Below are 26,595 nucleotides of genomic sequence, written 5' to 3' on the forward strand. Positions count from 1 at the left end.
ATCTGAAATTTCCCATTTTTTGGGTTTATGTAAGGCGATGAGTTTCTCATGGATTTTTTTCAAGCAAAGTTTTATTTGTCCTCAGTATTTTGTGTCGGGCAATTGCAAATGACTTTCCTTCAAAGCATTTAAACAAAATTTATGCATTTTCATCTAAAAAAAAAAGAACATTTCTGCCACTGAGCTGGGCACAGGCCACCTCTGCACAGTGGGGTGGGGCCCTCCTCTATGCTCACATGACCAGAGACTTGGAGGGTTGGGTGCAGACCAGAAGGCTCAGTATCTACCTTTCTGGGGACCTCTACCTTGAGGTTCCAGAAGTGTCTCTCTTGCTTGCTTGTTTATGGTAATTACAATACGAGGCAGCAAATACTTCACCGGTTACTTCAGTCATGAGAATAAAGCAAAAAAAAAAAAAAAAATCTGGAACATAAACACCATTTTTCCTTTGCATTCAAAAGCCAGGCTCAGAGTGAGTTGGAGAATAATCAGCCCACGTTGGCAGTCAAGCTAATAAGCAGGAAGTTGCTGGGGAGAGAAGTGCTCCAGGGAGCTGGAAGCTGAGGGGGTGCCCAGGCTTTTTGTTTCCTTGTTAGTAAATAGCAGCCCGGTATTTACATACAGTTGTTTCGATTTCAAAAGATATTCAAAGCCTGGGTAGTTTCTGCAGTTGCTTTACATGGAAAGGAATATATATGTGAATTTTTAAAGAGATTTAGCCCTAATTAAATCTATGCTACCCTGGAGAGAGTTGCAGGAGAGGGCCTGAGGTTTCCAGGGGGAGAGAGGCACATGTGATTAGCAGACAAGTTTGGGTTGTAAACACAGGCACTTTCTTTCTGAAATCAGAATTACCCCAAGCAAGCATTCATCCTCAGCCCTGGGCTCAGAGAAATCCCAGGGCCAAGCACCTTTTGGTTTAAGAAGAGAACTTTGAACTTTCCCTTTCAGAACCAGGCTTTTCCCCTCCTCCTGGTTGGGGCAAGCATCAGCTGCCCTGTATTCCCATTCAAACTCGTCAGACTTGCCCGTTTTCCATTTTAAGCTTGTAGCAATGAAAATCTCTGGTAATGAGTTCCCTGCCCCCGACAGACGTTCTGTATCCAATTTGTACACGTCCGCGGCCTGGTGAGATGGTTTACAAGGCTGAGAGTCCCAGGGTGAAAAATCTAAAGGAATTCTCCAGAGAAGGAATGAAGTGCTATCACCGAAATCTTTATTTATGTGAAGAGAAAGAGCTAAAACATTACCTCAGAATGCAAGATTACAACATCAGTGGGATAGAAAGTAAATCTAGTCTAGTGGCGACACACCAGAAACCCATAATCCTTTCTCAAAGCCCTTTTGTTATTTTAATGTCCAACAAATTATGCTTTTTTTTTTTAAAAGGAGAAAAACACTTAAATTCGAGAGGTTTCTTTTGCTGCAGTAAAAGTAATTTCACTGGCTAAAAAAGTTTTAATTTTCCGTAACCTAGTCTTTACTGTGCTGGCCCGCATACACACGAGGGTAAGGTAATTTTTAGCTTCCATAGAATTGGACACAAAGTGACCACCAAGATGGGCCTCGAGTTGCTATGGCAACAGTCCTCCTAAAAAGTACTTAAGTTAAGCCTGGCATTTGGGGTGGCTAATTTGAAACTTTTGCCATTATAGTTTTTTTTTCCCCTTAAGCCAATGTGCATGGATGAGTAAATTGGGATATGTGCTGTATTTTCTTCTTTTTAATGCCAGTCATATCGTAGGGATCTGGTCTAAGTATTCCATAAGTGACTTTGTAATGTATCTTCTAAGAAATACAGAAATAGTAAAAAAAAAAAAAAAAAATTGGGCAAATGGCTGTGGATGTGTGAGTATGTATGTGTAATACATACTCACACAATATAGTATACTATTATATACATAACATATAATATTTTGAGCTATAACATATATCTATTTTATGTATATTAGCCCTGTTTTTCTGTAGCAGCTCTTTTGGGGAAGTTGTCCAGAGAAGTCCATGAGTAAAAGGCCAGGCCGGTAAGGGACAAGGCTTTCCTGTTGCTGGACCTGGCTTGGTACCAGTGTTAAACTAAGGAAGTCCAGGTCCTCAGGGGTGAAGTGTGTGGAAGCAGACACAATATAATATCACAGACTGACAGATGCTAAGGGTAAAAATACTCACCAAGGGTTTTAAGTATATTAACTATAAATTGACTTTTCCTTCATAAGTCAGAGTTGGAGGTCAATCAATAGATATTTATTGAGTGCCAACTAGATACTCTGGCCACTGGTTCCACTAGAAAAAAATAAAATAAACCCTTGCACTCCTGGAGCAAACTGTGAGGAGAGTCAGAGAAAAGTCATAGTAAATAATAGAGATGATAGATAATAGACATAGCAAAAGGATGTTGTACTATTTTTTAAAAATACAGGATTAATTCCAAGAGCCTGGCTGTGGTAGGAGTGAGAAGAGGGTGGTCAGGGCTGGACTTACATGGAGTGGGGAACACCACAGCGGAGGCTTGAGGAAGTGAGGAGCCAGGCAGGCAGGGAGAGCAGCAAATCAGCAAACCTGCGTGAATATTGGTTGTTCATTACCATATCCTGGAAGAAAAAGAAACGCAGGGTCTATGAGGTTTTTAGGTTTTTGTACGAGTTTGCGCCACCCCACAGATGACCCCATGTCGCTGCACACACAACACAGGACCCTCAGCTGCCTCATGCCTTCCCTCCAAGTCAGTCTGTCTTCCTCCCCAGCACACTTTGCCCTGGCCCAATAGCCACGCCTTCCTTTTTGTTAGCTGTGAAGTCATGCACTTTAGGAAAACAGATGGCGGAGCCTGCTGGGTTTGGGTACGAGAGGGACGGATGCTCAGGGAGGGTGTGTGTCGTGAGGAGCCCATTCACTGAATGCCCTGCATGTGTCTTTTTGCTGCAAACTCTTCAGGTTGGAGCCACATGGTAGCACACACAGCTGTACTGCTTTCACTCAGCTAGCAACCTGGCAGAGCGCAGGACAGTGGGTGTCCCACGGATGCGCGAGTCAACCGGGGACAAGAACCTGCTCCGTCTATTCAGATGCCTTTGTCCAGTCTTTGTGGTTCTCATCACTCATGGGTGCCAGAGGAATGAGTGCCGAAGATGAGCTCACGCTTTTAGAGCAGCGTTTCTCCGCAGAGCACCTTCAAACCCATGACCTCACTTGGACTCCAAAACAACACTCTGAAATCCTCAGAGAAAGCACCCTTCGCCTCGATTTACAGATGAGCTGGCAGATCAAAAGAGGCAATCACCTCAGCCACAGGAGAGGCAGATTCCACTGGGTCTGGGGGTCCTGCTGCCAAGTCCAGCGCCCCATCCCATCGCATAGGGCCAGGGGCTCTCTCCACAAGGGACAGTGACAGCTGGGACAGCAGAGACTTGCAATTACTATGGAAACAGGTGAGCTATGGAGGTGGCAAAGTCATAGTCAAGATGTAAGGTCCAAGAGTTATCCCAGGGGGGCAAGACATGTGTGAAAATGTGTCCAGAAATGGGGATGGGGACCACAGTGTGATGCCCCCACTATGATTTATACTTGGGGGTTCTGAGTACGAGTCACCAACACGCTCCTGAGCACAGCAGTTCCCCTCCCTGAGCCTGTTTCCTCAGTGGCAAGAAGAGGGCACTGGACTAACCAGGCTTCCTCAACCCATTGGAAGTAAGCAAAACTGCTTCAGAGGCCCCCAGAGAACACAAAATGTCACAAAAGAAAGTGTGGGACTCCCTTGTCCGTTCTCTCTTGTGCCCCATTCTGGCAGTTATCCCTAGTAAAAGTTTAATAACGTTTTCACTGAATTTATTTTACATGTCTTCTATTTATGGAAAATGCTGTTTTTTTGTTCATCTCTAATAATGTCAAGATTCTTTTAAAAATAAACATAATTAAATAAAAGCAGTGAATTGCTGAAAGGGAAATGTTAAGTAAATATTAAAAGGGGGACTACAGACACCAACCATAAAACCATGCAGGTGTTTTGGGGGAGGGTGCTGTTTGGCTTAAGGCCAGATGCCCTCAGAGATCCTTCTGCTCTGGCAAGCAGTGGAGAGTGGTGGTTATGGACATGGGCTGGGATCTGTGTTCCTGGTTCTGCCACATACACGGCTGCATAGACTTTGGGGGTTACTTACAATCTCAGTGCCTCAGTCTCCTTACCTGTGAAGTGGGAATACCAGGACATCTACCTGGAAAGGTTGCTGTGTGTTGCCCTTTGAAGCGGACTTGGCTCCATGTAGGTACTATATGATGTTACCTATTATTCTGGCCTTCTAGGAGTCCTTCATCAGTCCACAATCTGATTTTGAGAAGAGAGAGGTCCCCAGTACCCATGTCTATGCTCATCAGCTTACAAACCCACTCACTCATACACACTGCTTACTGTCCCTGAACACATGATCCGAGTGTCCCTCCCTCTCCCCCTGCCCCATCTTCCTATTGGAAGTGAGTAAAGCCTTCCATAAGAGGTGGAGGACAGAGGCTGTGTGGCCCCATCCTGCCCACAGCGAATGGTAAACTGGTGCCAGTATCACCGTCTTCTCATCATTTATCTGAGAGCCTGCAGGAGTCAGCTGTGAGCCACATGTTCAATCATCTCCTGAGCCAAAAAGAAAGACTAAAAAAGGATTATGGAGTGAGAACAGCCAAAATGGCAGCTGGCCCACTCTCCATATTCCCTGGGCTTTTCTCCCTATGCCCGCACCCTACTCTGAGTCACATTTTCGTGTGTGTGTGTGTGTGTGTGTGTGTGTGTGTGTGTGTGTGTGTGTGTGACAAACCTTATTGGTTTTCCCCTTCAGTGTTGGCCATAACAGAGCTTCTGAGTCTCCAATCTGGGAAAGGTACCAGGAGGAGGTGGCCTGACCTTATAGGTGGCCTCACACAGAACCTTGACTGCATGTCCAAGTACAACTGGTCTACTCCAGCCCTGCTCCATCTGGGGACCACAGAGGTAAACACAGATTTGCACCAAGAAAATCCAGTTGCTTTCTTCTAGTGCAAGTTGATGTTCACCTGTGGTCACAGGGTTGCGCAGGGTCCCTCAGGCAGGTTAGACTTTGGTTTATTATTTACAGCCCAACGCTCAGCAACCAGGCAAATGAGACACTCCTACCTGCCTGCAGTCCCTGGTGGAAGATAGCAGATGACTTAATGGACTGGCTTGGAAAGCTGACTTAAAAGCGAGAGTATTCTGTTACAGGGCAGTATGGAAGATTCTTAAGTAGCTTGACTTTGGCACATACACATCATCATAACATCCTGAGGATGTTCCTGAGCAGCAATGGCCTGTGAGGGTCCCCCTGACACTAGGGTAATGTGCTAGAAGCCACTGTGTAGGTCATGATCTTTCCAGTAGAGCAGGAGCTTCTGACTCTCAAATGTGCTATTCTTGGTAATAAAGAAGTCATCTTCACTGCCACTGTCTCCCTTCTATCCTTAATAATAATCTTTTCTCACCACCACAATCAATCACAAACCAAGCCACAGTGGCAAAACTTAATACAATATACAGGCTGGATAATAAGGTGCTAACAAGTGTGGCATCCACAGCTAGACTACATGTTTCAACCCTGGGTTTTCTACTACTAGGCGAATGACATTTACTTTGTCCTTAGTACAAATTACTTAAACTCTTAGGACCTCAGTTTCCTCCTCTATAAAATGAGGATACTAGGCCGGGCGTGGTGGCGCACACTTGTAATCCCAGCATTTGGGAGCCTGAGACTGGAGGATCACAGTTCACATACAGCCTCAGCTACTTAGTGAGGCACTCTGTAACTTAGTGAGACCCTGTTTCAAAATAAAGAATAAAAAAACAGGGCAGGGGGTATAGCTCAGAGGTTGAATGCCCCTGGGTTTCATCCCCAGATCCGCAAGAAAGAAAAAAAATGAGGATACTAAAAACTATCTCATAGGGTTATTGGAAAGATTGAATGAAAGTGCATGCACACACTTTCAACAGTGCCTAAAATGTAAATAGGTTAAGTTTTAGCAACTATTGTTAAAAATTCTTCCACTAGGCAAGTACCCTAAGTATAGTAGTAGCCAGTCTCCATAATGGCTCCCATGATCCTCATCTTTTCTCATCCATGCTCTTGTGCAGTTATTTTTGCACTGCGTAGGGAGGACTGTACAACCAGTGGCACCTGGAGGAAGGGATGGAGAGTGACTGACTGTTCTGTGTCCTGAGGTCACTCGGGCTTCCACCTTGTGCCCTCTGGGATCGCTCACTTTGGTTCCAGTCGCCATGTTGGGAGGACACTCAATAAATTAGCATCTGGTTCATACAAATAAGGTTTGTGCAAATGAAGTCGTCTTCTCTATGTGAAAATATTTCTGAGATTTTAGCCAGATGGTTGGGTCTGTATAACTGAGGGCCAGACCAGTACTTTGGGTGGGAACCTTCCCAAAGTTTAGCCTTTGCAGGAAAGCTTCTTGATGACTGTGATGGTTAATTTTAGGTATCAATTTGACTGGATTAAAGGATTTCCACAGAGCTGGCAAAGTTTTATGTTGAGTGTTCCTGGAGGGCATTTCCAGAGGAGGTGGGTATGTGAGTGTGCGTTGCCTGGGTAGAGAGGAGCTGCCCTCAGTGTGGACAGACACCATCCAATCTGCTGGGGGTAGAAACAGCAAAAACAGAAAAGGTGAGGATACTCTTTTCTTTTTTTCTGCCATTGCACATCAGAACTCCAAACTCTCTGGGCTTTGGACTCCAGGACTTATACTCATGTTTCCCCAGGTCTTCAGACTGGGAGTAAGCACATTGCTGGTAGAGGGTCTCCAGCTTACAGAGGGCTGGTCATGAGAATTCCAAGGCTGTATAATCATGTAGGCCAATCCCCTTGTGAATCCCCTCACAGATCTATGTATCTATATGGATGGACAGTCTGGGTGGGTTCAGCCTGCAACGCCATGCACAGTGAGCCTTGGATAGTGGTAAAAGCACTACTGTTCTGCCATCAGGGCATAGAAAGTACATTTTCCATCTGGGCATTAGCGTGCAGCCCAGCAGGTACAGTTGCTGTAGATTTCCAGAGAAAGAGCATCCAAGCCAGGGATCCTTTGTGAGGCAGCCTGGCCACAGGAAAATTCCTGTGACTTACATCTCCAGAAAGGCCATAAGTACTGAACCATAAGGCCAAATTCTTGTGTTTCAAGGTATATTTATTATAATTCAAAAATTTGTAATTCACCTAAAACTCTCCAGATCAAAAACACTTTCTGCTTGCCTACAAAAAAATAATAATGGAATTATTATAGTGATGTAGCAATATCAATGTTCTATTGACCATAAATGAGGAAATTTATGTTTAGGGGTTTTTTCATAGTGATGACTTTTTGATTAAAATTTGAAACCAAAGGGAAAACTCAGCTCTAATGAAATGGGGTGATATCCATGCTTGGGTGGCTTACTACAGTGATCAAATTGATAGTTTTTATATTTGTTAATCACACTCTTAAAATAATTTTGCTAATGGATCCTCAATTGAATTAAGCTTACAAAAATAATTACGCAGAAATTCTTTACCCTATGTCCTTGTACTTAATTGATGAAAGCATATGAATAATGATAATGATAAGGGTTATTTTTCACTGAATTCTATTAATGTTCCCTAGAGGACACCTCAAGGGCACCAAAGGCCAATAGCCCATCATCTTTCCACAGAGTGCAGAGGAGGGAGAGCAAGGCTGGGGAGTCTGGTCATTCTGAGAAGGGAAGGGAGACATCCTGGATGGCCACAGGTTGCTGCCTACCTGGGGACCTGTTTTCCCATCCAGTGCCGGCTTTTTCAGAAGTATAGTCCCCTGGAGGGCAGGAAGAGATCACCGCAGATATAGAAGCACTAAATAAAACCACATCAACACCGGAGGGAAACAAAGACTGAGACTCAGTGCTGCTGAGCAGGCACCAGGTGTGCAGAAGGCACTGCTGTGAGCAACAAGGGAGCAGGAGTGGGTGGGGTGTCGGTCCCATGATCTCTAGCAGCCCTGGGGACGGCTAGAGTCCCCTGGATGCTGTGTGGGCTTGACAAATGGCAACTTCCTATGAAGGGTTTCTACGTGTGCCATGTCCCTCCTTCTCACCTCAGCACCTTGCGGAGGCTGTCCCTTCCGTATGGAGCCCTCTGCCACACTCTTCTTCTCGCCCTTGTTGGGCTCTTGGGGCTCTGTGCTCCATTCTCGGTTCCTCAGAGGTCTCCGTGGCTCCCCCACTCGGGTCACATTCCCTATCAGACTCCCTCCCGAGAGCACACGCTCCTTTATGATCTTCATCCCAGGTAGGCTTTTTGTCTAGTGAGGTGATCTGGATGAGTCTCTGAGGTCTCTCTCCTGTGCTAGACTACGAGGGAAAGCAACTGCAAGCAGAAAGTCTGTGTTCTTTCATCATTCCTCATTCTATCTTGTAGCTTAGTGTAAGTGCATAGCATTTACCAGTAAGTGTGACTGTGTTGAATGAATAAAGATACTTCTTCTTGTTTTTCAGGGTCTAGACACCAAATTCTATCTGGTCCGATCACTACTCGTTATCTTCCTTCCACCTCTAGTCAACTGGAGCACAAAATGCACGTCTTATCAAAGTCTCCTATCACTTGTAAGGTAATGAACCACGCTAACTGTATGGGCATCAGGTCATATTCAGGTGTGTCTGCTGTCTGCTACCATTATTCACGGTGGGTGGACCCTCTATACCTTACTGGCTCATCTGAAGAAGGCAAGGACTTTAAATTTTGTGTAGAGGTGTGCTTCCTTCTCTCTCTCATCAAGACCAAAGCCATTATGTTAATACAGTAGTAGCAGAGCCTTGGGCTTTGGCTTCCTTATTTACCATGGGTTTGGTCTGGGTAAATTCTGCAACTTTCCTGCACATAAGCTTCTTTATGTATAAAATAAGGATAATAGTACCTACTTGTACAATAAGTAATGAATATGAAGTGCTTAACACTGCATTGGTCACAGAAAAAGAAAAGGTGCTCTATCTTAGCACATGGGAGGTTCTACACTGACCATCAGACTGACCCCTGTTGTGCCAGGGCCCTACAGGCATAATGTTGGGCCACCTTTGCTCAGCGGTGTCAAATACTCCACAGGGCAGATAATCTGGTGGGGTTGGCCACGCTCAGAGCGCTCTCCTGTTAAAGAGTCCGTCCCGAGCAGTATATATCATGCTCTTCCGGTTCAGATGAAATTTCTCTCAGAACCAGAGTCAGCCTGCAAAACCAGATGTCTGGAAGGGCAACCTGAAGTATTGTTGAAGAGAAACAGCCTGGATATGAGAGGTGGAGGTGGTGACAATATTATAATGTTAATAATAATGGTAACTGACTTTTGCCACGGGTTATACTGTTGACTTGTCACAGCAGCCCTTACCAAGTATTCGTACTCTCACAGATGAAGAACCCAAGAAAGTTCTCCCACTTCACAAGAGAGTGGGAGAACCAGCACTGGAAATGGGTTTTCTGTACATTCCATCTGTAAGCCACATACCCACTCCCACCTCCTCTATCTTGAGTGGGGGAGCTAACTTTATGTGTGTAGCTTTAAGTTTTCAAGCTCTAGTCCATGAACTCAGCCATCATCACCTTTCCCCTATATCTCTTCCTAGACAGTTCCCTGAGCCAGATAGTAAGCCCACAGGTATTTAAGAAGATTGTCTCTAGGCATGGTACACATCGAAGTGGCAGCAACTCCCAATTCTGATGGTCTACCCTTTTGCTGGGCACTTCATATCCTCTTGCAAAAGTCATCACTGTCTCTCTAAAGCCTGAATGCAAATAGGTTTCTAAATAAAAATGCTTATTCTGTCTACCAGGTACCTTTATCTTTGTGCCAGGAACTGTTCCTTACATAAACTGTATGATTTCCATGTATTTATACTCAGGTTCCATGAACACTATGCTTTTAAGTATCTGCAAAGTTGACCAGAGCCAGAACTCTATTTTACCTCCCCTTGACACCATGTTGAAGACATTACTTTTGGACAAGCGCTAGGTTGGTGTAGTCTTGGCAGGGGATGGAAGAGAGTATTCACACTGGATCAATGTAAAGATCATAGGCCTCCGGTTTTACAACATCAGAGGCTATTATTATTTCACCAGGGACATTACTTCTGACATCACGAGACTTGAGGACAAGTGAAGAAATGCTTGGGGAGGTTTCAGGGGACTGTCGCTGTCTTCAACATCCCACCCACGGATGATCTAACCTTTGCGGAGCCTTCACTGATTTGAGAACCTCCAACGCGTTTTCATTGTTAGGTCTCACTGGTAATTCTCTGTTGCATTCCCTTTCCTGTTTAAAAAATAAATTAAAACAATCTAAGAAGGCAGATAATGTTTAATGGAAAAGGGCAGCGATGGGCTGTGGTTGCTTAGCAACTACTAGACAGTTTTGCTGCTTCACCCTACAAAAGTCAAAATGGCGGCTGTAATCCTCCTGCAGCCCCTGGAAGATGTGCCTGCGAGTGACAATTCCCTCTGGGTCCAAGTCATTTTAATCTTTGTTGTGGGCCATGGAGCCTTCCTTTTTCAATTTTCAAATGGGGAAAACTCACTGCCTAATTCTTGAATATGCTAATGCTTATGCGTTCATCTCAGATAAACTTTTGGGGTCCTGCCTTGGGGTGACACTAATTGATTTTGTGTATATCCCACTTCCTCTCTGATTCCCTCTTCCTGTCAATGTTGATAGGACCCTGGTTAAGTATTTTTGAGGTCAGGCCAGGTCCTTGATATGGTTTAGTTCTGGAAAGTCCTCTCGTGTACTATCTTCCTTTCTGTTTCCAAAAGAGTCTTGACTTCAGCCAGGCGTGGTGGCACACGCTTGTAATCCCAGCATTCGGGAGGCTGAGACTGGAGGATTGCAGTGCGTGGACAGCCTCGGCTACTTAGTGAGGCCCACTGCAACTTAGTGAGACCCTGTTTCAAAATAAAGAATAAAAAAATAGGGCAGGGAGTGTAGCTCAGAGATCAAATGCCCCTGGGTTCCATCCCAAAAAGGGTCTTCTCAGTTCCCTAAAGCCAAAGGATGATGATGATTCTTTGACAATTTGGTTTTCTCACAACTAAAGAATGAAAGGAAGGAGAAATATGGCTATAAAAAGTACATGTAGAAGTTTCAGGATTAATAAGGCACGACCTATAAAGATGCATGAACCTATTTTCACAAATATTTTTATATTCAATAAGAAACCCCAAAATACCTGAATTACTTTAATCCTTAAAACACAAATAGATCAAAAGTAGATCTTAAATGGTCTTGATTCAAGTAATGAAATAGCAACTAAGTTGCAGGTTGCCCATGATGGCTGGCTGATTGGGGGCAAATACATAGGAAGTGATTTCTCAGTCACCTTGTGAACTGGACACCCCAAAATAAGTGTTTAAAGGGGCGTCTACAGAGCTAAGTTGCAGGAGTATGACATACTAAACTGTGCGCAGAACGCAGCGTTTATGTTGATCTCTGCATCTTTCTAGAGAGAGGTTCTGCAGCCTTCCACTGCTTAAGAACCAGAAATAAACCGGGCGTGGTAGCACATGCTTGTAATCCCAGCATTCGGGAGGCTGAGACCTGGAGGATCGCGGTTCGTGGACAGCCTCGGCTACTTAGTGAGGCCCGCTGCAACTCAGTGAGACCCAGTTTCAAAATAAAGAATAAAAAAAAAAAAATAGGGCAGGGGGTGTAGCTCAGAGGTCAAATGTCCCTGGGTTCCATCCCCAGACCCGCAAAAAAAAAAAAAAAAAAAAAAAAAAAAAAACAGAAATAGAGGGTAATAAGAAAATGAAGCGTTTTGTGAAAAATCTTAGCCTTCAGAAAATATGCTGAAGACAATTTTCTTTCGCATTATTGCTAAAGAAAAGATGAAAGAAAGGGAGTTTGGCAAGTTAGTTCTTTTGTTCATTAACTCATATATGGGAAGTGCCATATATTTATTTATTGGGCACTTCCCATGTATGAGTCACTGAGATCATAGGGATGCATCATACAAAAGGCCCATGAAACCATGGTATCACCACCTGGGGCACTGAACACTGGCTGAACACACACTGCATGCTAGGATTTTTATACACATTAATAAAATCTTCATAAACATATAAACTTCAAATTACTATATTATCATATTAAACCTCAGAGTACATATGAACTAAGAGCAGACTCCAATGCCAGTCCTTTACCTCCCCAGTCAGAGAAACTTAGCTGTAGAAAATTCTCTGGGCAAATTCCAGGGTTCTATTGAGTTGAGTTTTGGGTGATTCCAGAGAACTTGGCTTCCCCTGGAATGCAGGGCAGTACTGGGGCCTTGCTAAAGAGCCAGGGAGAGAGGAGCCCACATTCTGGCCATACAGTCAGCACAGAAGGAATACAGCAGAACTCCTGCTGGTAACTGAGTCCTTACTGCATGCCTGCTCCCGTGCTAAACTCTCCACACACATTATCTTAATGTTAATAACAACTTACAAATATGCATTACCACTTCACAAATAAGACTTAGAGGGTTTCCACAACTAGTGAGTATCCAGGGCCTGGATTCACTCATTTTACTCCAAAGCCTGTGCTTTCTTACCACTGTGTTTTTTTTCATGTCATGTTTATACAGATATTTAACTTCCTCAGCTCATTTGGGAATTCTCTGAAAACTGTAGTCACCAGTTACACTCTTGTTTCTTCCTGAGAATTGGCACACAGAGTAATAACTACATAATGCTAACACTTAAACAGACACGGTATGTCCAAAAATTGTGAAAGCAGCTCAGATTTCATCCTACTTGAGAGTTGGCAAGTTCGTCTGCCACTGTTTCATGGGCTGGTAGAAGACCCTAGACTACCGGGCCAGAGAGACAAAGGACAGTTTATTATTCACCGTAATAGACACCAACTTTAGCCTCAGCCTTTTTACCCCGATTCCTACAGTGCTGGTGAGGCAGGATGACGCTTGTTCACCACCTGCTTTCATTCAAGGAGAGGAGAGCTCTGCGTTTAGAGATTCTTGTAATGGGAGGAAGCATGGCTGCTCTTTGACCCGGGATTAGGCAATATCTCAATATTTCAGGGTTATTTATAAACATCCTCCCAAAGATAGTTTGGAACAAAAGAATAGGCTTGTACGGTGTGAAGAAATGCAGGAATTGTCTAATCTTCTCCCAATCAGCATATTGTTTGCTCTATGTCAGGGTCTATTGGAAGTACTTTTATATTTGTTAATTTCTTTAATCTTCACAACCCTACTAAAAGGGTATTGCTATTATCTCCATTTTTTCAGAATAACCTAAGATAAAGAGATTAAATAATCTGCCTGAGGTTGTACATCCCTAAATTGCAGAGCTGATATTCCAATCTGGAATGTCCCATAGTCCAGTGTTGATGGCTTCACTATTTTAGCACTTGCTGGTACAGCAAAATGCCCATCTGGCCCTTTTTCTTCATAGCTTTTTGCCATTTAAGAGCACAGCCATTTCAACCTTGTGTGCCCCAGAACCCCCTGGAGATTTGTTACAAAACCTTTGGATCTAGGTCCTTGTGTTTGCATTTCCCAGGAGATGCTGGTCAGGAGCTCGCTTTGGGACCACTGTGATTTACCGTCTTCCCCACTAGAACATGTGCCCAGGATCTTTGTTTGGTTCAGCACAGTTTCTTTAGTACTTGTTCAATGCCCAGTATATCGCAAGCCCTTGATACATATTTAAAGAATGAGGCAAAACATTAGGATGGGGTTATTTTTTCCAGATTCTGTGATCTGACCTTAGTTCTGGAATCCTGTGGTGCCATCCTGGTATTTGAAGATACCTGGGCAGTCCTCTTTGCCACAAGGCCACAAGAAAGAGGAACTGGGACACTGATCTTGACAAAGGCAGCCTGCTCCTGATGGAGCCACACAATATGCAAGGTTTTTGACTGTAAGAATTCTTGGAGCCACTTCTGGTAATATATGGATTTCACAAAAATGCCTTCTAAGGTGCAGAGAAACACCTGAGGACTTCAAGCTCTCCACTGCTACGAATGGACTGTTAGGCCCATAGACTTGTCTTTTTTTTTTTTTTTTTTTTTTTTTAAGCACCGCTGGCAAGGAAGCAAGTACTAAGTGACGATTCCAATTGAGTTCTTTGATACAAAACTTTTCTTTGTGAAAATGGAAGTGGTTTCCACAGAGCCAGCCCACTTGGCAAGATAAGCATTATATGAATGGAATTCCTCAGCATTTGGGCAGTACGGTAAACCTCCCTATGGTTTCGGTAAGATAGGCATAAGTTTCCACATCTTTCCTTTTTTCCTATCCCAGTATCCCCATGTAGAAAGGAGGTGTTCCTCTAGGACAACACATCTTCGTTAGGATGCACTAACCACAGAGAAGTTTATTAACACACAAATTTCCAGGCTCAGCATCCCAGAGAGACCATAGTGTTGACATTTTTAGCAAATGATTCTGCTTGCAGGTGGGCATCGATCACACTTAGAGAATTATTTGTGTCTTAGTCCACTTTTTGTTGCTGTTGAGGAGACCAGGAAATGTATAAAGCATTGTTTATTTCCAAGTCTAAGAACACAAACCGGTGAGACAAAACACATGTGCTTCTTATGAAGCCTTGAATGCTATTTTCAGGACCCACACCCATGACCTCCTCAAACTCCCACGGCTCTGCCTCCAAATGCCATAACTATAGGACTTTAGGGACTGTTTCCAATACACAAACTTTTAGAGAACATACAGCACACTGAAATAAGGGGGAAAAGCAAAGGCCTGGATTCTAATCCTGGCCCTTTACCAGATGTACTGCTTTAGAATTTCCTCTCATAAAGTCTCCTAGTATCTCAGTTTCCTCATCTACAGAAAAAAAAAAAAAAAATATATATATATATATATATATATATATATATATATATATATATATATATATGAGTGACTGGCTTCCTTAGAGGGATGGTGCAAGAGTATCATATGGAAATAGTAAAAAAAAAAATTTAGGTTTTCAATCTGCTAAGCATTTATGAAGTATGTATATGTAAGATTTCTACAGAAAGAACATAAACAAAAAATTCTCAAAATGTTTAAAAAAGTTTTAGTTGGAACCAGGCATGGTACATGCTTGTAATCTCAGCTATTGGGAAGCTGAGCTAGCAAGATCACAGGTCCTCAGCCAGCCTCAGAAACTACTGAGGCCATCCACAACTTAGTTAAGACCATTTCAAAATAAAAGAATATGGCTGGGGAGATAGCTCAGAAATAAAATGCTTCTGGGCTCCATCCCCAGTATACACATACCCACCCACCCCCACACACAATGTTTCAGTTGAACAATATTTCCAAACCTTATGTTCCCAATCAGCCATGAATATTTATTAAAAAGATCAAGACTTCAAATAGTTTGACTGACCCGGGTGTGTATTTATCTTCATCCAGCTCTCCTTCCCATGTAAAATGCTGGCCTGCAATCCTGCACAAGGCTAACTGCAGGAGAAACGCTGCAGAGGTTTAAAACAAAGCAAAGCAGACAAAGAAGGCACAACTGGAGATTCAGCAGGTCAGCCTCAGTTGGGCTCAGAAGTGTATGCAACATACAAGGGTTTTGAGGATGTGATTTCTATTCCGAGGTCAAGAAAAACCTAGAGAAGCAAGAAAGCTCCAGATGAGCTTCAAATGGTTTCATTTGTTCAGGGAGTCAGTGGTCATAATTTTTATGATTTCAGATCCAGTGGGTTTCCATCTGGGCCAACTGGTCTAATCAATTTCTCACTGAATCATAACAGCCAGGTCGAGTGTGGCTTATTTAAAAGCTTCTGACTTCCAAGTTCATTACTGCATGATGCTTTTTCTAAACAGGTCTCTCCAGGATAGATCTCGGCAGTTACAGTGACCAGGACGGCTTGGCTAGGTGTGCCATACAAGCAGCTATTGATAGCAGGTGCCCAGATCCTCTCAAAGGTAGTCACACCCACCCACCAGTGCTGTCTTGGCTGCCAACAGTTCATAGCTGTTGGCCTTTCTGAAGAATCACCCCCCACTGGGGAGGTCTCCAGGCGAGAGGCCCCTTGCCCTAGGTACTGGCAGACTGATTCCAAGGTGGGAAGGCTGGTTCACACAGCTCTCCCCCATTCACCACCCATACCCTGGTCAGCTATTTCCCGCCCTTGTTGGCTTCGCTCCCTCCCTTACAGGCTTTTCCTGAGTTTGAGGCCAGCCTCAGCAGTGTAGCTGCTTATAAATCACTTTCACAAGAGAACTGAGGGAAACCCACTTTAGACACCATCCAATGTAATCCTGGCTTGGATGTTTGATTAGGCCACAATCCCCATCGGACACTACTAGCAGCCACCTCTGAACTGGTCCTTCTCTTGCCTGACAACTCGGCGACATGTTGCTGTTGACATGCCACCTTTTAAAACCTTTCTCCTCATCTCATCTTCTGCACAACCTTCTCTTCTGACTTCAAGGTCTTTAAAAAACACAATGATCTACTTGACATTTCCAGGACATTCCCCGGTATGTATGTATGATTTTTGTGGTACTGTGGATTGAACTCAGAGGCATTCTACCTCCAAGCTACATCCTCAACCATTTTTATGTTTTGTTTAGAAACGGGGTCTCACTAGGTTGCTAGGTGTCTCGCTACACTGCTGAGGCTGGCCTCAAACCTGTGATCCTCCTGTGTCCGCCTCCCAAGTACTGGAAGTACAGGCATGTAACCATGCCCAGTTCCCCAGGTACTTTGGCATACAAAGTCTAAGTCTAACCTACTTTACTGACTAAATTAATGTGACCCTGCTCACAGTCAAAAGCCCGCTCTCCTGCCACCTTCCCGGTCACAGCTCCATCCGTCCACAGGCACCAACCCTCCCTGCGCAGGTCCATGCCCCAGCGGCGGGCTGTCTACACAGCTGTGAGCCGGTTCCAGCCAACTCTGCGGCTGCATAGCCTCCCGCCGTCACATTCCTGTGCTGACCCCGCTGTGCCTCACGCATGTCACTCAGGCTGAGCACCGCGTCTGCCTCCCTGGGCACGCAACTCCACCTCAGCGCACACCGCAGGGGCACCGTGCACATCACATGGTAACATGAGGGGCTATTTTGACTCAGCTCTGTCAACACATCTGAGTAAATCTGACTATGTCAAATCACAGAGAGCAGTTGATGCTACTTAACCTCAGAAAAACTTAAACTTACTACTTCAAGGTCACGTGTGAGTGAGGCAATGTGGCAGACACTGCTATCTGCTATAGTTTATTTCTTCTTACTGGAAACAGCCCGTCTACATATCCCAGCCTCCCCTGCAGTGAAGTGTGGTGCCGTAATGATGTCCTGAGCAGTGCAAGTAGCAGAAGTCCCAATGATCCCCACCAGTGCTCCTTTCCCTTCCAGTGACCAAGGTGATGGCACTCAGCATTACTGGGAAAGAGGAAGGAGAGTCTTCAGCCTTGGCCTCTGAATGACTGAACGGAGCAGAGGCCATCCTCCTTTGTCCCACGAGCAGAAACAAACGTCTACCATGCCGAGTCATTATATTCTGGGGGCACATTTACAGCAAGAGCTAGCAATACCCCACAGGGGCAGGCACTGTGACACAATCTTTCTACAAAAGGACAGGGTGATACAGTCTAAGGAAAGCTCTAAGCTTAGTTACTACCTAGTGTACAGAACAGACGGTTGCATTCGTCCCTGAGTCACGCTCCAGCAAATGATCAAGGTGAGTCAACCCACCCACTCTAAAACAGGCACACAGGACTCGGTCACTAGGCTGGAGAGCAACGGCAGCAGGCTGACCGGCCAGGATACTTAGCATCCTGTATATGCCCAGGTAATTAACAGTTTTATGCCTTGATTACTTATGTGTAGGTTATTTCTTTGTGTTTAGCAAAGAAAGTCACCAATTTTCTAATAACCCATCTAAAAACCAAGTTGTCCAGAATTTGGCATATATATATTTCCCACTAGACTGCTTATTCATCTTAGTGTATCAGAGTTAATCAACATCTGCCATAAGTAAGTGTTTAGTAAATGCTTCTCAGAAACTAGAGGGAGGAATTCAAAGAAACTCAAAGCTTCGTTGTTTGTTTGATGATTTCTTGTGACATTCACAATGACTTCTGCTAGCATCACCCACCTTAACAAATGAAAACACTTTTTTTCCTGGGCAGTCATAATTGTATGCTATCCATCAAACAATAAAACTTTGATCGCTGAGACACATTCAGCCTGAAGATGAAGTGATATATTAACTTCTTGATCAAATGCCAGAACTTACAGATGAATATGAAACAGACATCAATAATTACAGCTTGTACTGTAGCTGTTGGTTTGTAACGCTCTGGGTTCAATGAACAAGTAATGACTGGACAGACACACCCTTCAGAAATGAGAAGTGGGAAAAGATTACCTCATTTCATACCTGTCACCTAGCAGCCCCCCTGCAGCAATTCAGCGCCAGGCAGCCCGCAAGCCAAGGAGGCGGCACAAATGCAGCTGCCAGGCGGTGCCAGGGAAGTGGCCCAGACGCACCCGGCAGAGGAGTGGCAGGAGCAGGGGCTTCCTGGGCCACTGCCCTCCCTCCTTTCATTCCTGGGTACTGTTTTCCTTAGGAAATCTGATCTGGATACAGAAGGCATAGCATATAACTAAAAGTCAATTTCTTGAAAATGCCATCTCACTTAGAAAACTGTTATGCTTTTTCTACCTGATTGAGAAAGGGATTACTAACAGCAATAAAAATATACTTATGCCTCAGCTAACCTTGACTTCACCAGCAGATCTAAAAACAGTGTAGTGCACGGCGCTGCAACACGGGCCTCGCCAGAGCCTGTGCTGCGTCCTAAGGATCAAAATCACCACAGCCGGGGCGGCCAGCAGCTCTGCGGAAGGCGCGCTGTGCTTGCAGACATTATGGCCAAGCGAGTCCCCACCTCTTGAGTGACACTCACCAGGGAGCGGGACGCGGTGCGCAAGGGCAACACCCCTCATTCCAGCACCGGGGCAAAACAGCGTGGCGCCCGAGGTGCCCCATGGCCGCAGACCTCACACATGCTGTCCCTTCTTTACAGAAGTCAAGAACACCCCCACCCCCAGTACGTCGCTGCCAATTACAGCCACAACACTCACAGATGTGTGCAGAGGTTTTCCTTTAAGGTCGAGTAGTGTGGAAGGAAAATAAAATAATCAAGACTAGAGAATGCTGTTCTGTTCATTTTTATCAAAGTCTACAGGGCACATGAACCTCAAAAATGGAACACAGGTCTCAGCCTCAATACCCAAGGCCAAGAACATGTCCCTGTCTTATGTCTCTTGATAGTTCACTGAAACTAACACATATTCTACTTTCTAGCATAAAGGCTCTTACTTATTTAAATTTAAAAACCTACAAAGATGTTCTGATTACTTTGTAATCAAAGTATTTGAAATGTGTGCTATGAGTTTACAAAGATGTTGAGCTTTCAAAATACTTTCAGATTGGTTGCCAGGTTGTTAAAAGGCACTAATGGCCGGGCGTGGTGGCGCATGCTTGAAATCCCCGCGCTTGGGAGGCAGAGACAGGAGGATCACGCAGGTTCGAAGCCAGCCGTGCTGGCTTATGAGACCGTTTCCAAATAAAAATGTAAAAATAGGTCTGGGAGTGTAGCCTGGAGGTAAAGGGCTTCCAGGAACCCCAGTACCATAAAAATAAATAAATAAATAAAAGGCACTGATGCCACAAACACCAATCTAAGTTGGGTTTTGGAAAAAGATTTTCCTGTACATATTTTGTCCAAATATTACCATTTGTTTCATGAAAGTCAGAGCTAAGACTTTAGTAGAGTGTAAATTTTAAGCCAATGAATAAACAGTTGGCTTGAAAAAATATTAAACTGACATGTAAAGCATCTGTAACCCTGCCAGAGACTAAAAATAAAAATGACTTCTGCTAACACAGAAAACCTTGAATTGCCTCAGGTGGTTCTGAATTTAAAGTTAATTTTCTAAAATGGGACCTGGTAAAACATCAGCCTGTTTCTCCAAACCCTATTATCTCTTAAAAATAATACACAACTGGCATCTTATTTAAACATTAGCCTTATACATGTTTTTGATTAGTAAATATGCATTTTTAAAAATGTAATAATCTTCACCCAACAAATGAGAATTTCAACATTTTGCGAGTTAACTCTCTAGTTTAAGAAATCCTTATCAGTTAATAATAAGCTGAGTATTTAAGTATTTAAAAGATAACATTTTAGACAAAAAGCATAAAGAAAATCAGTAGAAGTTCTAAATGGTTAACTGAATTTTAGATACATTTTATTCCTGTCACCGGCCTGCCCCTCCCTTATCTGTCTGTTCCCCCAAATAAGTTTAAAATATGGAGTCTGAGATTTACGATCAGTTGCAGAAACCTGTTTAACTACTGATTTACAGTCTTGGCTGAGGTATTTAACTCTGTCATCAGGACTAATTATAGCAAGCCTGAGATTATATATTCAAACGCTCCCTTTGGTGAAGGAAATAGAATGTTCTACTGAAAACCAGAAATATCCTAAGGGCTCCTAAACAAGAATGCACAACCAACTCTACTCCTGAGAATCAGTGCTGCAAAGCTCCCAATTACTGTTCTTTAGTAGGCTATTTTAGCCTAAAGTACTTACACAATAAATCACAGTTACATTAATGCTGTACTGATGGCCTAAAACATATTAATCTCAGTTAACAGTAACTGACATTTACATTACTAACCTAATTCAAGCACTCTGGTAGCAGTAAATGCACATGTTGAAGCTTCAGGAACTGAAGTTATTACTGATCTGAAAAGGATCCTTATTCCAGAGTGATCAGAAAGGAGAAGACAAATGACTCTATCCCTTGGGCAATGTAGGTACTCTAGGAATAATGCTCCTATTTTATTACTTTAATGAGTAAAGTGTCTAATTTGTGTTGAGCTGATCAAACAAAATTGGTTCCAAATAAGGTGCCAGTAGGGCCAACCTGAAATCCCAGTTCTTTCCTCTCTCCCCAATCCTTCCCTCCCGCCCACTCTTCACCTATCCCAGTGTACATTGCAGCTTTTCAAAACCCACATCTCAGAAGAGTAGGGACTTAGGAGATGTGGCTTCCGTCAGCAGGCCGGTCCCCTCCTGCACCTGACCCCGCCACACTGCACACCCCTTGGTAAAAGTGCTCCAAGAGCACCCTGGGTAGGGACTGAGGGTGGAAGGGCTTGGTGGCTGGACTTCAGGTCGGAGGCTCTCATATCCCACTGTAAAGGAGGTCAACCTGACAAAGCCCCAGCAGAAGAGAGTTCAGAGGTGTTCAGAGGGGCCACCTCACATCAAAGGAAGTACGTACGGGGAAAAGAAAAACGGGGCAGAGGCCTAAGGGAAACGCCTCTCTGGAGCCCACCTAGGAGAAGGACTATCCCACGCACTTGCTCAAAGACAGAAGCAGCACACTGTGTGTTGGACAGTTCCCCAACAATGGGTTTTTAGAGAACATCTGTCTCACATGCCTGTTTGAGGATAACATTTGTCACTGTTTCAGATAAAGAATCAGTGCACTATGGATTGAAAAGGTTCCTATACTGTAACTTCGTATTGACCCACTAGGAGTCTGACATGTAATGCTGTGGGTAAATAGTACAAACAGGATAATAATTAAAAATGGAACATGGGATATTAAGTAATCAAACACAATATTTGGTCAGGATACCTTCTCATGATAGTAGACATATATATATATATATATATATATATATATATATATATATATATGAAACTCCTAAATCTTGCTTTCTTTACACTGGCTTTTCTCACCAAAAGATAAGAATTTTGGCCGGGCATGGTGGCGCACGCTTGTAATCCCAGCATTCGGGAGGCTGAGACCTGGAGGATCGCGGTTTGTGGACAGCCTCAGCTACTTAGTGAGACCAGGTTTCAAAATAAAGAATAAAAAATAGGGCAGGGGGTGTAGCTCCAAAGTCAAATGCCCCTGGGTTCCATCCTCAGACCCGCAAAAAAAAAAAAAAAAAAAAAAAAGAATTTTGGACATCTAAGTAAAAATTATCCCCTTATTCCAGAACATAGGAAAAATTAAATGTATCACCATAAACTAATAAAATGTTGTTTCTATTTATAATATAGCACCCGACTGTGGCCTCGCTTACCAGCCTGTCATAGGATTTCTTAAAGCCCCTTCCCACTGGGACCATGAAACACGCATCTAATGAAAACTATGTCCTGTGGTCCCATTCTTCTCTTATCCTCATTAATTCATTCAATCTTTTGAGGCATAATGGGGAGGAGAGTAAAAACAAGCCAGTTCTTTAATGATTCAAAGTTATATTATCTTGAGTCATAATGGCCTGTTTAATATAATTATACCACATTCTCTTCTATGAACCATCTCATAATTTAAAGAATGACATAGCCTAGAAATATTTAGGAAGATGTTTCTGGGCAGAGCTGAATTTAAATTGTCCTCCAAACGCTACATTCTGTCCCTTTTCCACTGTAATTACTTCAACTGAAGGTACATAAAAATTAACCAATTCTTTTTAGAATGACTATATCAACTCTATATCAACTCTATGATCTCCAATAAAGAATCAATAATTGTTTTTATAGTAGTAATGTAATTACAGTCATTTGGAAAGGTGGTATCAATTGAGGCTATTTTGTACTTATGACTGATCCATTATAAACAAAAACCAATCTTAAAAACACAATTCCAGAAAAAGTGTAGTTATGCCAAAAACAGATAAGAAAGTACAAGGACCTCACTGGCTATGCTATACCAAACACATGAAAGCAAAATTGATTTTATACTGCAGGTCTATACAAATAAATAAATAAAGCCTATCCTTTTTCCTATATATATGCTTAGATGTCTCACAGAAATAAGAAAATGTTTCATATTTCATTCACTTCAATAGAATGAACTCTTAAGAAAAAGATGAAAAGAGCTGATAATCGACTCCCAAGTTTTATGCTTATTTTTTCCTACTTCTATCAATTTCTTGAGACATTTATCCTAAGCAGGAAAATCTTTTCAGTTAATTGACACCACGAATCAAGTCTGTAAGTGTCTTGAAGAACTCTGCCAAATTACATATATCCCATGTTGCTTTTGGTTTCCCATCTCTTCTTTGCTTCAAACCTAAAATGAAAAACATAGAAATCTCAATTTATGTCTAAAATAAAATAAATACTTTGCTAAAGTAACAGGTTTCCTAAGTGACCAAAATAAAACAAACCTAAAATCTACACCTAAACCTTCTTTGCTTATAAAATAAACATTAAACAGGATGAAGAAATGCCTCCATATTTACAATCTGATAAAAATATTCAGCCAAGACATAAAATAAGTAATAGTTATCTACAAACTGGATTCTCAGTATGTACAAAGAGGCATTCTGCAAGGCCTATGTGGTCAGCAGAATTACTACTAAAAACCGTAAGTAAACTTACCCCCACGCAAGTTTCTTCTTTTTTCGAGCAGCCTGTGAATTTTCAGCCTCCTTTTTGGCTTTTACAAACTTGTGGCAGGCAATTGCTTTCGCAATCTTTACACCAAGCTAAGAATTACAAAGGAGAAAAGAAAAAGTGAAAGTAAGTAAAGTATTCTAGCTAATAGTAGAATTACAACAATACAAGATAGAAAGCTATCTCTAGAAATTAGAAATTCTACACTCAGGTCCCTTAAATAAAGTATAATGAATACATAAACATGGCCCACATTTCCTTTCCCTCCCGACAGACCCTCTACCCTAGTTGTATGGTCTCCTGGATGGAAATCCTTCCCAAACAGAGGCCCCTCGAGGGTCCACCAAGGTAGTAATGAGGCTCTCCAAGCGATCCCAGCATTTCAGTAGGCTGAACAGGAATTTGCTCTGATAAGGCTGCGCAGTCTGACAGAGACATCAACTTTCTTTGCTCTGGGCTAGAATTACAGCAACTCAGTACAGTCACACCAGTTATCACATGCTGATCAGAAGCTCTGATTGGCAGTCACAGATGGGATTAATAAAACATGGGAAAGCTAATTACTTCTCCCTAAATGCACTCTGCATGATGGGCGACAGCTTTTAAGTATCTGAGAGAGAAAGGAATGTAAGGGGTGCTAGGAGGTGAAAAGGCAGCCCCCAGGACCCAGGTGTTCCCTGGGCAGGCCCTCTGTTCATGCCTCCCTGACGCCCAGGTGCCAAGTCCTGCAAAGTCCACTCAAGCTGCACCGCCCACCTCAGAAGTCTTCTCTAATTCAGGCTACAGCAGTCCCTGCTTCTGTATTTCCCCGGCCTTTTCTGGCTGCAGAGAGGTTCCACAGCAGGTAGCTCCAGGTCAGGGATGCTGATGTCTTCTCATCTCTGTGGGCTCTTATTTTAAAAAGCTCACTATATGGATGGCTCAAATAGATTGATTAAGAACCCAGGTTAGACAACAAAAATGAAAAATCTTTCTGGCATTTCTTGCCTTTTCTGTTCCTTCACTCAACCTGATGCTTATTAGTAAGAAAGATGAACTGTGGAAAAGAAAGGACCGGGAAACCACCCTAAAGCCAACACATTGATGCCCACGTTCAAGAGATCTTGCAAAAGGCAGGCATGGTAGGAGGTCAAAAGCACACGGGTACGGACAGAAGCCAAGTCAGAAAAGCACAGACTGGCATGCCTGCCATGTCTTTCAGCTTGTCTGGGAGAATGGCTGACTTCGGCGTGAAAACAGACACGTGGCAATCAAGCACTGCCTGGAGTTTATACACAAAAGAAAACTGATCTGATTTTTCAGTTAAGGAAAGAATATGTGTGTAAGACCCACACATGGAGGGGTGACAATCAAACCAAGGGTCTTGAACTGGCCAACAACAACAGGCCAGTGAGGCCAGTGCTGTGAGGACTAATTGTGACTCGAGCCGCCGGAGCAAGTGGACACCTCGGCGTCTTCCCCGGTGTGGCCAGTGCTGGCCCGACGCGGCCATCTTCCCACAGACGAGGACGGTGTGCTCACAGGCTGGCCAGGCGCTGGGCTGCAGCCGAGGCGCGGCGCTGGCCACGGGCTTGCTTCTACGCTGTGGCCGGGGAGAAGCGCGGCTGCTTCAAGGCCGGCTTTGTTCTTTGGTCTCCCTTTTCATTCCCAGTTCTTTATCACAGAAAAAGTTCCCCTAAGTCAACCAAAGGAGAAAATGAAACTCCGGGAGGGTGCCCTGGCACCCTTTTCCATTAAGATGGAATCTCTATCCACTGAAAAACTACCATGTGTCACACGTGTAAAAAAAGAAAGAAAGAAAGAAAGAAAACCCACGCTGGCGCTTCAGGTTGGCCCCTAAGCACTGACTGGCACTTGCTTCACGTGCCCGCCCGAGGCTGGGCAGGTCCCCATCTGTAGCGGGAGCTTCTCCACTGTGGCCTTCACGCAGGCTGCAGGAGCGCTGGGGCTCTCACAACGCATTAAGGGTGGAGTCCCAAAGCCTGCTTCGGCTCACACCCCAGTCAGAGTCACTCCTGCGGCTCACGGGGGAAGGAGGCACAGGGAGCCCAGGAGCAGGGGGTACACCAAAAAGCAGCGTCTCTGCCACTGAAGGTGCTTTCCACCCCTGCTGAAGAAGCACAAAGGTGCCTTCAATTCATGTAGATGATCTAGTCTCTCCCAATTCCACCTCCCAAAGTAAAACATAAAAATCTGTGTGTAGGGGGCTCAGGTGTGGCTCAGCAGCAGTAAAGCATTTGTCTACTATGTGAAGGTAACTGGGTTTAATCCCTAGCACAGCAAAAAAGAAAAATAAAAAATATTAATCTGTATTTTTTCAATAATCCTATTCCTATGTATTTTACATCAAATGCAAATGTGATCTATGATACAGTTTCATCCCCCCCAAGGCTCACCCAGCTAGTCTACGTTTAAATTAAGCCTATAGTTGGATAAAAAGCAAAAATTATCTGAACCATATACCATTTGTTATATACCATTAACCATGAGAAAATTATTTTCTAAAACTGTTGTAAATCAAGCTTTACATTTTTGACTTACTGAACTCTCCCAGTATAGGTCTCCTGGATTCAGAACAAACAAACCAAGGAGCATCTTAGAGTGTCTGAACATGTGGCCACTTGAGTCCAAGGACTCTTCACCTTGACACGGTCACACCCTCTAAGTGTGACCACCCTTCTGGGGTCCCAGCCAGGCTAACGCCAAACCCAGTATGCTACTAAAGGACAGTGTAAATTGTTAAAAATACCCCCCTAGAATGTATTAAACAAGTATTCACATAAGAGGGCTCCACCATTTTGTGAACAAAATAAATATCATAAGCTATCAGGTGCACTTTCAAGTGAACAGACTTATTTCTGTAAAAGCTATATTTTATAACTATATTTTACCATGGACTAGGTTATGACAAATGTTAAACAAACCTGGTCTATGTGTGGTTTTTTTTTTACAGAAAAAGCCTTTTAACTTGTAATAGTGGTGAAAAGTCATAGTCTTTTTACATCCTTCACATGCTTAAAATGAATGTGTTCCACTTACTTCTGTGGAGAAAAAAGAAAGAACAAGAAATACCTGGAAAAATATAAAAGGCTCATACGGCCTTCAATGGAGGAGAGGGCTGAGGGAAAACGCAGTTTCCCAG

The 26,595-nt window shown here is 43.4% G+C and overlaps 1 protein-coding gene across 1 annotated transcript in view; it reads right to left on the reverse strand.

Annotated features, from left to right (window-relative positions):
- Nucleotides 1-23,075: 23,075 nt before the first annotated feature.
- Nucleotides 23,076-26,595, reverse strand: part of FAM204A (family with sequence similarity 204 member A) — a gene marked incomplete at its 3' end in the record, with an annotated part of 30,728 nt that continues 27,208 nt past the window's right edge. Inside the window, exons 7-8 of the mRNA XM_080694620.1 lie at nt 23,439-23,545; nt 23,076-23,127 (exon numbers count right to left, since the gene is read on the reverse strand). Coding sequence (XP_080550746.1) covers nt 23,076-23,127; nt 23,439-23,545 — 159 coding nt within the window. The remainder of the gene's footprint in view (nt 23,128-23,438; nt 23,546-26,595) is intronic.

Source organism: Muscardinus avellanarius (assembly GCF_963383645.1).
Source record: "Muscardinus avellanarius genome assembly, chromosome: 4".
Taxonomy (NCBI): domain Eukaryota; kingdom Metazoa; phylum Chordata; class Mammalia; order Rodentia; family Gliridae; genus Muscardinus; species Muscardinus avellanarius.